Consider the following 12054-nt stretch of genomic DNA (forward strand, 5'->3'; position numbering starts at 1 on the left):
TGAAATAGACAAACACACAACAATACGTAAAGTAAAACTTAGCTTAGAAAAAGTCCGAGTCCGATGTTAGAGTAACCCTTTACAGAGATATACTTTCAACATCAGAGAGGGCCCTCATGGGGTTTTTGATTATGTGATTACTTGGCCGTTTTTTTAATGATTATTTGATTATTAGGCCAAATATTTCATGATTATTTGATTACCTAGGACTGTATTTTTAGTTTATGATTATTTGATTACTAAAGATAAGCAAATATTTAATGATTATGTGATTATATTGGCAAAAAAATGGTGATTATGTGATTACTAGGACCCCCCATGAGGGGCCTCATCAGAATACTACTAACACATATCAGGATTTTAATGTCAACCATCTGCAAACTGTTTGCAAGTATCCTTTATTGTGACTAGCATTCGTATACTTATATTAAAACATCGTTATACTTTTAACAAATACCAGTTAACTTATAAAAAGCATCCGTGCACTTTTTAACACGTATCTGTATACTTATAGAAACCGTATGTATACTTTTAACAAGTATCAGTTTACTTCCTTCAAGCATCGATATACTTTAAACAAGTGTAAGTATACTTATCAAAAGCATAATTCTGATTTTAGACTTACTTTAACAGATGTGAGATTCAATGATACACTCTTACGTTACAAGGAAGTTTGCTGGAACTGTCCAATAAGATTGTAGAAAACCACTTCCAAATTCTGTGTCAACAAAACGACCTCTATATAAATATACGTCAAGTTTCGATAAGATCTTGTTCGTTCTAGACAAAACTAACATGAGGTTCAGTATCGCTCTATTTGTGTTTGTAGTCGTCATTTCAACGACTAGGGCCTTTTTAGAAAAGGTCTGTGTTTGTATAAATGATAACGGTAGGTGTTTCTTTTTGCATTTTATCCTTATAAAGAGCCGAGCCCGAAAATAGTCACAACTTGAATCATACTAAAGTAAAAACTACTACTACGATCTTGTTAACGTCCTGAAATACCAATGCAGGTCTCGTACGGAAGGCTCGATGACTTGGTTCTTTTTTGGTGAAAATTCTTGTATGTTTGATGGTAATTAAGCATATGCATTTGTAACAGTTGGTTGCCTTATACATATAGCTGTTAAGCCGGGGGGGGGGGGGGGGGGGGGGGGGGTTGAAGTTAAGTTAATGTTTGGTTTATTGGTACCAAATATTCTAGAAATTGTTTTTACAGCAGTCGAAACAAGTAGGGTTTTTGTTAATTTTAAGGGGAAAAAAAGAAACAATATTCTTTGTCTTAACTCGTAAATAATAATAATCTATATCAAAACATCTAACTACCGAATAATGAATCAACACGCTCATGCACAGTTTGTTTAAAAACTAAATTCTTTTCCATTGACTTCATTTTGCAACCTTCAAACCTAATTCCTATCTAACTTTCACCTGGTTTATCCTAAACTTTACCTTCAACTGTTATCTAGATCAAAAGCATTGGCAAAATAACATGATCGTAAAAATGACCTAGATACAATAGTTTTACTTCGAGACTAAACGGTTTAAACACTTTATTGAACAGTTCTCCGTGGAGGCAAATCATGAATTGAGAGTAACGTTAAGTTCAATTCTAAATAGCAAATTTTATTTTCTGTCAAAATTGTTCGCGATCTGATTGACAGCTTGCGCAAGTATCTGCTTTCCGATCAACAACACATCCTGTCACATGCGGAGCACAATCTGCTCACCTTTCCGGATCACCCGAGATCAACCCCGTGTTTTCAAAGGGAAAGGGGTTGTGTTGCTCTGCCTTTATAGTTTCACAAGTTGTATTTTGTAGACTGTGTTTGTCTTTTGGTTGTTTTTATTTTTAGCATAGCATTGCCAATTTCTTATCAGTTCAACTATCCACCATGACTGTTCGGCAAACTTTTCCCTTTTACACAATTTATACGCCATTTTTTTTTATCCTTAAAAGTTTTTTTCTTAGTTCTTTTGAAAGAATGAGGAACGATACGATAAGAACCCTGTGCAAATGTCAAAAACAAAACATTTCTTGATCATTGTAAATATTTTTATACACGTAATGACATTTTATTCATAATGGAAAGGATGCCAATTTGATTGAGTCAATCCACGTTTTTAAGTCGTAAATAAAATGTTCATGTCCATAGTGTCCTACTTGATTGTCTCACAGTTTTAAGAGTATATTGTAAAGAAAAAAATAGTCAGGTTACTTTTGTATTTGTTACTCACAGGATTAAAATGGTGCAATTGGTGGATATTATAGTGGAGCTTCAATATAAAGAAAGCCTGAATAATTAAGTGTTCAGAACTGTATATTGCTGCTAAAGACAATTTTGAAACCACTTTGCTTATTGCATATGTTTCATCGAAGTATATCCTCAACTTGTCCAGTTTTGCACATGGTCCTATAGGGACTCCATGCCCTCTTATGAATAACAATTTGTGTTCACTTGCATTCTTTATTCTTGACTGCCGGCTCTCTCCCTTCTAAAATTCCTGGATCTGGCACCCACCTTTTTTGATGAGGTTGGACCTACGGCAAATATAGAAATTTACTCTGCCTTTACTGAGTAAGTTTATACTGTATATTCATAAGAAATCGGAACTTGTTAAACGGATCTATTTCTTGTCCTAATTTGTTTTAAATTTGCCGAATTTTACGAATATTGCGTTAATAGATTTAACACTTTCCCTTGCAGAAAATATTATGGGGGAGTGCAAAAAAATACCACTAAATGCTTTTTTAAATGCAAGACTTTCTCTCTTTGTTGAAGATCCATTGGTGGCCTTGGGCTGTTTTCTGGATTCACTTTGGTTGGGCTGTTGTTTCTATGACACATTCCCTGTTTAATCCATTCTCAATTTTATTGTATTATATTTCTTAATTATTGGATCAAGCAATTATTTTACTCTGGGTTTTTTTTAGACTATAGAGCCCCCTGTTACATGTATGGAGGTTTTGTACTAAGGAACAATGTTTTAATTGCTGTTTTAAAGGATGAATCGGTAAGAATTTCTCTTTTTCTTAATACTTGATTTGCCATGCCGTTTTTAATGTTATTAGAAATGAATATCACAATCAGAAAGAAGACGTCTAAGTGTAAAATACTTAATATTATGTTAGGGCCAAATTCTACATTTCGATTCTAAATTAATAGCTTTGGTGATTTTTCAACATAACATTTCAAAATAAAATATAATACACTTTGTTTTTCCATATTCTTTTCACAACTCCATCACGTTATCTGAATAATACAGATTAAAACACCACAAACTAAGCTATATAATACTGATTCATAAAGACAATCTAGAATTAATATAAGTACCATACTATTTTTTTTAATATTAGTTCTGGACATTATGGAGATAATAATTGAAAATTTCAACCTTATTCGCGAAAGGTAATCACCTTTTTATGACGTGTGTTTGAAGTTAAATCGTTAGATTATGAAAAAGCACACAATGTTATGTGTGAACGAATAGAATAGCTTACTGTCTAACAGACTTCATACCGTTATTTGAAATTCTAGTTTTCTTAATTATTCAAGTCATTGTCCACAAACGATATTTATCCAGTTTGTTTTTATATAAAGCTGACAAAGACAACATATTCTTCCAAGTTGCGCTTTGCTAGATGTGATAGCCTATTCTATTGTTAATGTCTGTGTTGTCGCTATGGGTTATGGTCATTTCTATCCCTTGTCTATAACAAAATTGTGTTTCAATTTCAAACATGTACTGGAGTTAGAGTGTTTACATGTGCCGAAGGTTTTTGAGTGTCGAATTTAGCAGATATTCGTTATGTCATAATGTTTTATTGTCATAGAAAAAAAAAATGAAAATACCATACGCCGAACAACGACACACAATACCACTATCTAAAGTAAAAAGACGAAAGACAGGCATAAACCACCAAACACTATTCCCAGAATACTAGCTTCAGCAGCACTAACCCCGACAAAAAACTAGGGTATGGGGTTCTAGAAGGGTCAGCAGTGCCTGCTCCTCTACTGACACCCGCTGTGTAACTCCTTGGATAACAAGACCATCATGTCAATATTTCGCTTACGTATCATGACAACAATATATATCATTAGACATGGATTGATAAATCCTTTGCACTAAACAAGTCAAAAGAGATGCAAATAAGCTCATCATATAAATACCAAGATTGAAATCTTATATGTGCGCCAGACGCGCGTTTCGTCTACAAAAGACTCATCAATGACGCTCGAATAAAAAAATGTTAAAAAGGCCAAATAAAGTACGAAGTTGAAGAGCATTGAGGACCAAAAATTACAAAAAGTTTTGCCAAATACAGGTATAAGGTAACCAAGTATACATAAATAAGACAACAATCGAAAGACAGAAAACCCCACAAAATCATCTAGGTTTCAAACAGTTTCCAACAATATAGAAAAATTACGATACATTACATGTCTTATATGAAGCTCTAAATCGTCCAGTCTAGGAAAATTGTCAATAATTAAATTAATATAACTATCAACGAGAAAACATTAGAACAAACATATCCTCATTCGTCATACATATTATTGTGTGGTTCGGCAATGTTGAGACAATATCATAAACAGATTGTGCTGCAAAAAGACATTTTCTTTATTAAAATTAATTTTAAAGTAAGCAGAACATTCCAAATAACTTACTTCTTTTATAGATCATTGCAATTCCTTTGTCAATTTCAAAGATCAAGGCAGGTGGTAACTGTGCTGGTGCTATACGCACGATTCGTCCATCAAAAGGTATGCCCTTTCTGGTTAAAATTCTTTTTGTCATGAAATTTTACAGCCGCAGAGAAGCTCGATACTTATATGAACAATTATTGGCTGTTTCACATTCAAAACTGCAAAACAAAGTAATAAACTTTTGTGCAAACTCATCATTTCTCATTTCGAGATAATATCAAACCGTTGAAATTGTTTTTGAAGCATAACCTTTCGTAAGTGACAAAACAATTGATGAAAAACTCAAAACTTTCTCGACTCAATTCTTTTCTTGAGTTTAATATTTGAACTTAGTTATAAAAAAGAAAATTATAATCGTTAGATAAATTAAACTGCATCTTTTTGACCATTTACGGCAGTTTTAATAGCTTTTAGAGTTGTAAGTATTATCTACATACTACATAAAATACTATGACAATGATGTTTTTCAGCATTTAGAAAAACTGTTAAAAATAGGTCTGATAGCATACAAAGCAGTCGAAAATTATGAATATTATATATACACCAATGATACAACAACATAACGACTCAAATAAACAAGAAACTGATTACCCAGTATGGGGTGTTCCTTAGATAGGAAGCTTATACACAAGAAAGAAAGAAACATCTAAAAGTCGACATTCAGTCAAGATAAGATATCAAGATCTATATTCCATCGATTCGGAAAAAAGTTGTGAGTAACAGATACGATCGAAGAAATAAAATTTTTAATAAAAGACGGTTATGATGTTTTTCATTTCTGTATTTTAAATTTTTTGTTTTGTCAGTTTCTGTAGTATTATCCTATTATTCTCTATTCTGTATTCACACTCATAAATGCAAACATTGAAATATGACCATTATTATGATGGATATTATAGAAAAGTTAAAAGCAAAACTTCTATTTTGGGCAAACAAGCATCCTTAAAAACTATTAAGGTGGTATGGGTGTCTTTCGCCATCTTGGATTGTAAAAAACAGAGACTCTAAGGTCGATATTTTCTATCAAATTAACAAAATTAGATGCAGGAATGCAGATATTTCATGTGAATTTGCATTTAAAAGAACCAATTTATAAGAATATAACTTATAAATATTAATTATTTTACAAGGGTAGATTATTTTTGGTTGTTTTTAAATATTTTCAAATTGGCATTTTAAGGGGAGGTAACTCTAAAACAGTGCATTTTCTGAAGGACTCTACATGAAATTTTCCTATTTTGTCTTTCAGCCGGAAAAAACGTACGGTGACCCTATCTTTTCTTTTGATATTCTCAAAGCATTGTCTGCAAGCAATCTTTTCCTAATTTATTTTACAATTCTATCATTTTGTTTAGTGTCTATTCACAAAATGGTGTTTTTTTCCTGTATAATCCATACAAAATGTGTCATTTTGTCACAACCTGTAGCTCGAGAAAATGCGCGGTGACCTATCATTTTTAAAATATTTTTGAACATGTATCAATAGATACTACATTTTGACAAAGTATGAACAAATTCTATCATTTTTATTTTAGACTCCCATACCACCTTAAATGCTTAATATAATTTTTAATTATTGAAAATACAAAAAAAAAACCAATTATTCGATTGTTGACATTTTAGATAAAAGATTTATAATACCACATTTGATAGACATTGATATTGGAAAGGGTGGAATCAAAGTCGACACTGCAGTCGGTGGTGTTGGTGTAGGAAAGGATGGCCTTAATGTCGACACATTAGCCGGTGGTGAAGGGATAGGTAAGGACGGTGTCAAGGCCAAATTGGACACTCCCCTTGGTGGATTTAATGTCTCGGCTGGTAAGGGAGGTGTCAGTGCTGGTGGAAAAGTTGACGTTCCTGCTGTTGGTAGTCTAGGTGGTGCCGTGAATGTTGACAATAGTGGTAAAGTTAGTGGCGGTGGAGAAGCTTCTGTCAATTTCTTAGGTGTTGGCGAAGTTGGAGGTCACGTTAACGTAGATAAAAACGGCAAAGTCAGTGGCGGTGGTGAAGTTGGGCTAGAACTTGGTCCTCTAGCTCACGCTGGAGTTCATGTTGATGTGGATAAAAATGGTAAGGTCAGCACTGGAGTTGATGCAAATGCAAATTTAGGTCCACTTGGCAGCGTGGAAGCTCATGTCAATGTTGACCAAAATGGCAAAGTATCTACCGGTGTGAATGGACAGGCCAGTTTAGGCAAGTTTGGAAGCGTAAGTGGGCATGTGGATGTTGATCAAAACGGGAAAGTAAGCGGTGGTGGGAATGGACAAGCTCAACTGGGTTCTCTTGGAAGTGTTGGCGGCAATATAAATGTAGGCAAAAATGGACAGGTGTCAGGCGGTGTTCAGGGAACTGCAAATCTTGGAAATGCAAGTTTGAGCGGCAATGTCAACATAGCAAATGGACAAGTAAGTGGCGGGGCACAAGGTCATGCAAATCTAGGTAATTTAGGAAGCGTCGGTGGCAATATAAACGTGGCAAATGGTCAGGTTTCTGGTGGGGTACAAGGGCAGGCTAATAATGGATCTCTTGGTAGTGTTACCGGAAGTTTGACAAGTGGTTCAGGTGGCCAAACTGGTGGTGTAAACCATAATCTTGTAGGTCAAGGGTCTCAAACTGGGTCTACTTCTGGTTCCGGTTCAGGATCAGCAAGTTCGGGTGGAGGAAGCTCTTCAACTAATAAACTTACACAGACAATGAACGGAATGTTTGGAAATTTCATGAGTGGGTCTAATTTTGGTCTCAATGCAATGATGGCAAATGGAGGATTCAGTAATATGTTTGGTGGAAGCGGTGGTGGCAGTGGAAGCAGTAAGTAGCTATAGGAAGATAGATGTGATACCTCAATAAATACTCTTTAATATTGCAATAATGGGATACGGGATGGTAAATTAAAAGAGGCATATCAATTCAATTAGAGAATATTATAGAGTTCAAGTTTGTCACAATTTTTTTTTAATTTATTCTGATGAAACATAGTTCAAATATTTTTTGGCTACACCATACTAATTAAAGCAAAATAGTCTCTCAAATTACAGCACATTATGGTGAAACATGAATGTAATATATACAATTGTTTTATATAAGAAATGTACGGTTGGTTTCACACAAATAAAGAGTTTCGGTATTTAAAAGTCAAGCGCTGGAGATGTGAAAACAAGGTGCTACAATGCTTGTTTTGCGGCCCTGAAATCAAGCATAAAAGAAATACGCCAAAATAAAATGTTAAATCACAATCTTATTGAAATAAGTTCTCATCACTTGCTCCTAGGTTTTTTTTATCACACGGCAACATATAAAAAATCGAGGAACAAGTGATGAGAAGTTATTTTAATAAGATTGGTTAAATCACAGATTCAGAGAAATAACCCTTTCTCTGACTGTGTATCCAAAGTATTCTGTAATTACCTTTTTTGAAAAAAAATATCCAGAAAGTAAAGCGAATTTGTTTTATGTTTATTTCAGGGCAGCAATACAAGCATTGTAGCACCTTATTTTTTACTTTGATAGCTAGTGGTTTGGTGTTGGAATTATATATATAATACTTATATATAGATGAGAAATTTCAGTTCATTAAGATATACCTTTTTGAATGCTAAGGTTATCGACCGAATATACAGGAGTTAAAAGGTAAAAACACGAAAATACTGAACTCCGAGGAAAATTCAAAAAGGAAAGTCCAAAATCAAAAGGCAAAATCAAAAGTCCAAGTATATCAAAAGAAATGGATAACAACTGTCATATTCCTGACTTGGTACAGGCATTTTCTAATTTAGAAAATGGTGGATTGAACCTGGTTTTATAGCTAGCTAAACCTCTCACTTGTATGACAGTCGCATCAAATTCCATTACATTGTCAACGATGCATGAACAAAACAAACTCAAAGAGTAAAAATGTCAAAAATAGGGATACAGCAGTCAATATTGTGTTATCATCTTAATATCACTATAAAAACAACAAATGTAACGAAGAAGCACAAAAAGGCATACATCAAATTTAACATACTCATTTTGATTTTCTTATACGACTTAATTTATCTATGTAAAGTCTACCCGTAAAGAAATAAGGTTTTCAGTACTCGTGTAAAATTGCGCGTTTGAAATTCGCACAGGTAGATGATAAACATAATTTTGTCGTTCAAAGTATGACGGCATACATACATGCAGAGTCACGTAAAGTAGATATAGCAAAAACAGACTTAACAGTAAAAGTAATAATAATAAATAAAATAATAAATATCTACTTTTTGTTGTCCTTTTAGCATCATATTGGCTTTATTTTTTTGGATGTGCTACACTTGCTTTTGAAATCAATTTATGCAGTCTTTTGTAATTTGTATCTGCAATCTGTGTCACAAGTATATGTAAACACTGTCAACTATAAGTCTGTGTGTTCTTCTTTCCAGATCCAAATGGTTTCAGTCCACAAACACTAAATCAGCAAGGTTTGTACTCAAGTTCAAATTCTTTTTATGAAAAATATAATCATTTGTACCACGTTTCTTGGCCGGATCTATATTGATATGAATTTTCTAGCAGTAATCTTCACCTTTTTCTTCCTTTTTATGCATGACATAATTGACATTGTATGTTAAACAAACATGAGTCAATCATTTTATTTGGTATAATTGTCAGTGAAATACATCGTTATGTTTATCTTGAAAACCTTACACTCACGGTCAGATGTCTTGCAAATTCACCTTTGATATATACATTTACAATTTATATTTTCCCGAAAGACGAATCTCCTAACCATTATTTTTTATAGTATCAACATGTTTTTTTCCAAATAATATACATTGAACCTTGAAGAATCTTCATAAAAATGAAAACAACACGTGATAAATTGCATGCGTCCGAATCGCTTTTCTGGATTTACCTTCATCAGGAACGCAAAAAGCCGAATATTCGAAGGCCAATGATATATATATAAGAATCATTCCAGTTGAAGAGCTATATAACAAATAAAAGGACCTTTAAACATTAGTTTCTATATAATTTCAAAATTTATAAACGGACAAGGTTTGTTTTGAATCATGTCAGTACATAAGTATTGACTACTGAGCTGATGATGCCTCGGGGACTGATAGTCCACCAGCAGAGGTATCGACCCAGTGATGTAAAAATATGAAAACAACACGTTCTATTGTATTCGTCATTGTAGTTTGTTCATTCCCTTATTAATATGCACTAATAATTCAGTAACTAACGTTGAATCCATAAATCAATAATTCAGTTTGTGTGGTCTATGAGTACCAAGCTTGTTAGTGGATGGCTACCAATGTTTGATACTAAACTTAATGGTAACAGTATTCTCTGAATATGTCGAAATATATTCGTTCAGCCTTTTTATTCTCGACGTTGTCGATAACATGTCACCTGTTATTTTTTTATTTTCAATTCAAGTTGGTGTACAACAGTTCCTGCAGAAAATGCAGCAAGGGAGAAGGCGACGATTTAATCTGTAACTACATGCACAGTGGTAAATACTTATATTAATCTCTAATAAATTGTGTTTTAAGGATATACTATGGGGAGGTTTAGGAATTTGTTTCAGATGTTCGGACTCTTTGGGTTTTTTTCAATCAATACAGGGTAAAATATTTTACCTTATAACCCCCTTTTTTCTTTTTCATATAAGACTTCAATAGCTCATAAAAGGTAATTTACCAAAATTTAAGCAGATTGTTGATTTCTTATCTCTCAATTTGAGACCAAAATAATACCAATGCAAATATAAGGTAAAAGTCCGAGTCAGCCTTTTCCCGCCATTTAAAAAAAATCAAATATCTCGAAAAGGGCCTCCATAACCTTAGTCCTATTAATATTTTTAGCATGTTTTGTTCCTTAACTAATGCACTTCTGACTTATAGTATCAATTTTAGATTCTTATTTTTTTTTATTTCTCCTAAGTACATCCTTACATGTAAGTGAAAAAAAAACCACGAAAAGCCTTGTAAATGTTATCACGTTTCATAATACAAAATATGCATGGAAATTTTTACACGCATATAGAACGTGTAACTTGCAAGCTGTAATGCAGAAAATGACGATAATCATTTTTCAAATATTATTATTTTAACTTGTTAAGCTTATCAATATTTTAGTGCAATAATTTAATAACTGAAATCTACTATCATTTAATTTGTGTTAACTGGTTATAAATGTTATCAATTCAGAAAAAATCTTAATCCCTTCAGTTTGCTTCGTTTTTAAACTTTTGTTAAAATTCTTCTTTTCTATTTGTTTCAGAGCTTCAGATGAATTATGTACAACATTACGGGCGTGAAGTCATTTTTAATTGTTATTTAATATATTAAAGGGATTCTTTAAAGAACCTGTGATTTCATGGTCTCCAGCCTACAACGTAATTTGAAACATAAGGTTGTTAATATGAAATTAGTTAATAAGATTTCACTAAAAACTAATTTCGACATTTCTACCTTTTATGTCTGATTGTTTTGTTCGCACATCGTTGTCAATATAATGGAATTATTTGTTACTGAAATACAAGTGACAGGTTTAGCTAGCTATTGAACCAGGTTTAATCCACCATTTTCTAAATAAGAAAAAATCTGTACCAAGTCAGGAATATGGCAGTTGTTAACCATTCGTTGATGTGTTTGAGCTTTTGATTTTGCCATTATTTGCTTAGGGACTTTCCGTTTAGAATTTTCCTCGTCCTTTCATGTAGGGCTGCAGGAGATATTATATATTATGGTCTTTTCACTTTTCGTGGAAAGACCTTTTGGTTTTCTTCTTCTGATGATTATTATTTTTTTCTTCTTCTGCCGTCTGAGATGCTTTTTTGTTTTACAACATACCGAATGGTTTTTTGGCCAATGATGTTGTACAGTAATGGGGGTTTCAAAACTCATCCTGTGTGACCGAAAACTTATTCTTATAGAGTTATCTCCCTGCGTCCCCTTTTTCTTATATCGCTATATCTTGATGTTATAGATTTTGACCTTTGCTAAAAGTTCTTTCTTGTTCATTATAAAACAATTAAGTCTTCTGCATATACCTATTAATCTTATTGTTTTATATCAGTTTGAGATACCAAATTATATCAACAAGGAGTGAAATTTTCTAACATTGTTTTTAAATTTCATTCTTATTATCGAGGTTGAAAGACCTTAAATTGTTCTCTGAAGAATTGGTTTTTAATTTCAATTATAGATGTTATCAGAAGTCAAAGGTTAAGAAACAATAACCTACTTAAGACTGTTACACGAACTCTGACATTAAAACTAGTGACAGTTACAGGCAATTTTTTTTTTGGGGGGGGTACCTTATTTTAAGAGTTTATTTTTTTCTCAAAATTTCTCTAATGTCAAATTTT

At 32.9% G+C, this 12054-nt stretch overlaps 1 protein-coding gene across 1 annotated transcript; it reads left to right on the plus strand.

Moving 5' to 3' along the window:
- The first annotated feature begins 787 nt into the window (after positions 1-787).
- On the plus strand, positions 788-11049 carry LOC139482372 (uncharacterized transmembrane protein DDB_G0289901-like). The gene is made up of 7 exons (XM_071266234.1): positions 788-889; positions 2936-3015; positions 4685-4769; positions 6336-7523; positions 9119-9157; positions 10119-10194; positions 10965-11049. Exons 1-6 carry the CDS (start codon positions 796-798, stop codon positions 10178-10180), a joined length of 1548 nt encoding a protein of 515 aa, XP_071122335.1. The 5' UTR covers positions 788-795; the 3' UTR covers positions 10181-10194; positions 10965-11049.
- The last annotated feature ends 1005 nt before the right edge of the window (positions 11050-12054 follow it).

The sequence above is a fragment of the Mytilus edulis genome, chromosome 7 (assembly GCF_963676685.1).
Source record: "Mytilus edulis chromosome 7, xbMytEdul2.2, whole genome shotgun sequence".
In the NCBI taxonomy this organism is placed as follows: domain Eukaryota; kingdom Metazoa; phylum Mollusca; class Bivalvia; order Mytilida; family Mytilidae; genus Mytilus; species Mytilus edulis.

Coding starts and splice junctions, on each gene's coding strand:
- LOC139482372 (XM_071266234.1), top strand. CDS start 796: ATGAGGTTCAGTATCGCTCTATTTGTGTTTGTAGTCGTCATTTCAACG. Junction 4,770..6,335: donor CACGATTCGTCCATCAAAAG/GTATGCCCTTTC, acceptor TTGACATTTTAG/ATAAAAGATTTATAATACCA. Junction 7,524..9,118: donor CGGTGGTGGCAGTGGAAGCA/GTAAGTAGCTAT, acceptor TCTTCTTTCCAG/ATCCAAATGGTTTCAGTCCA.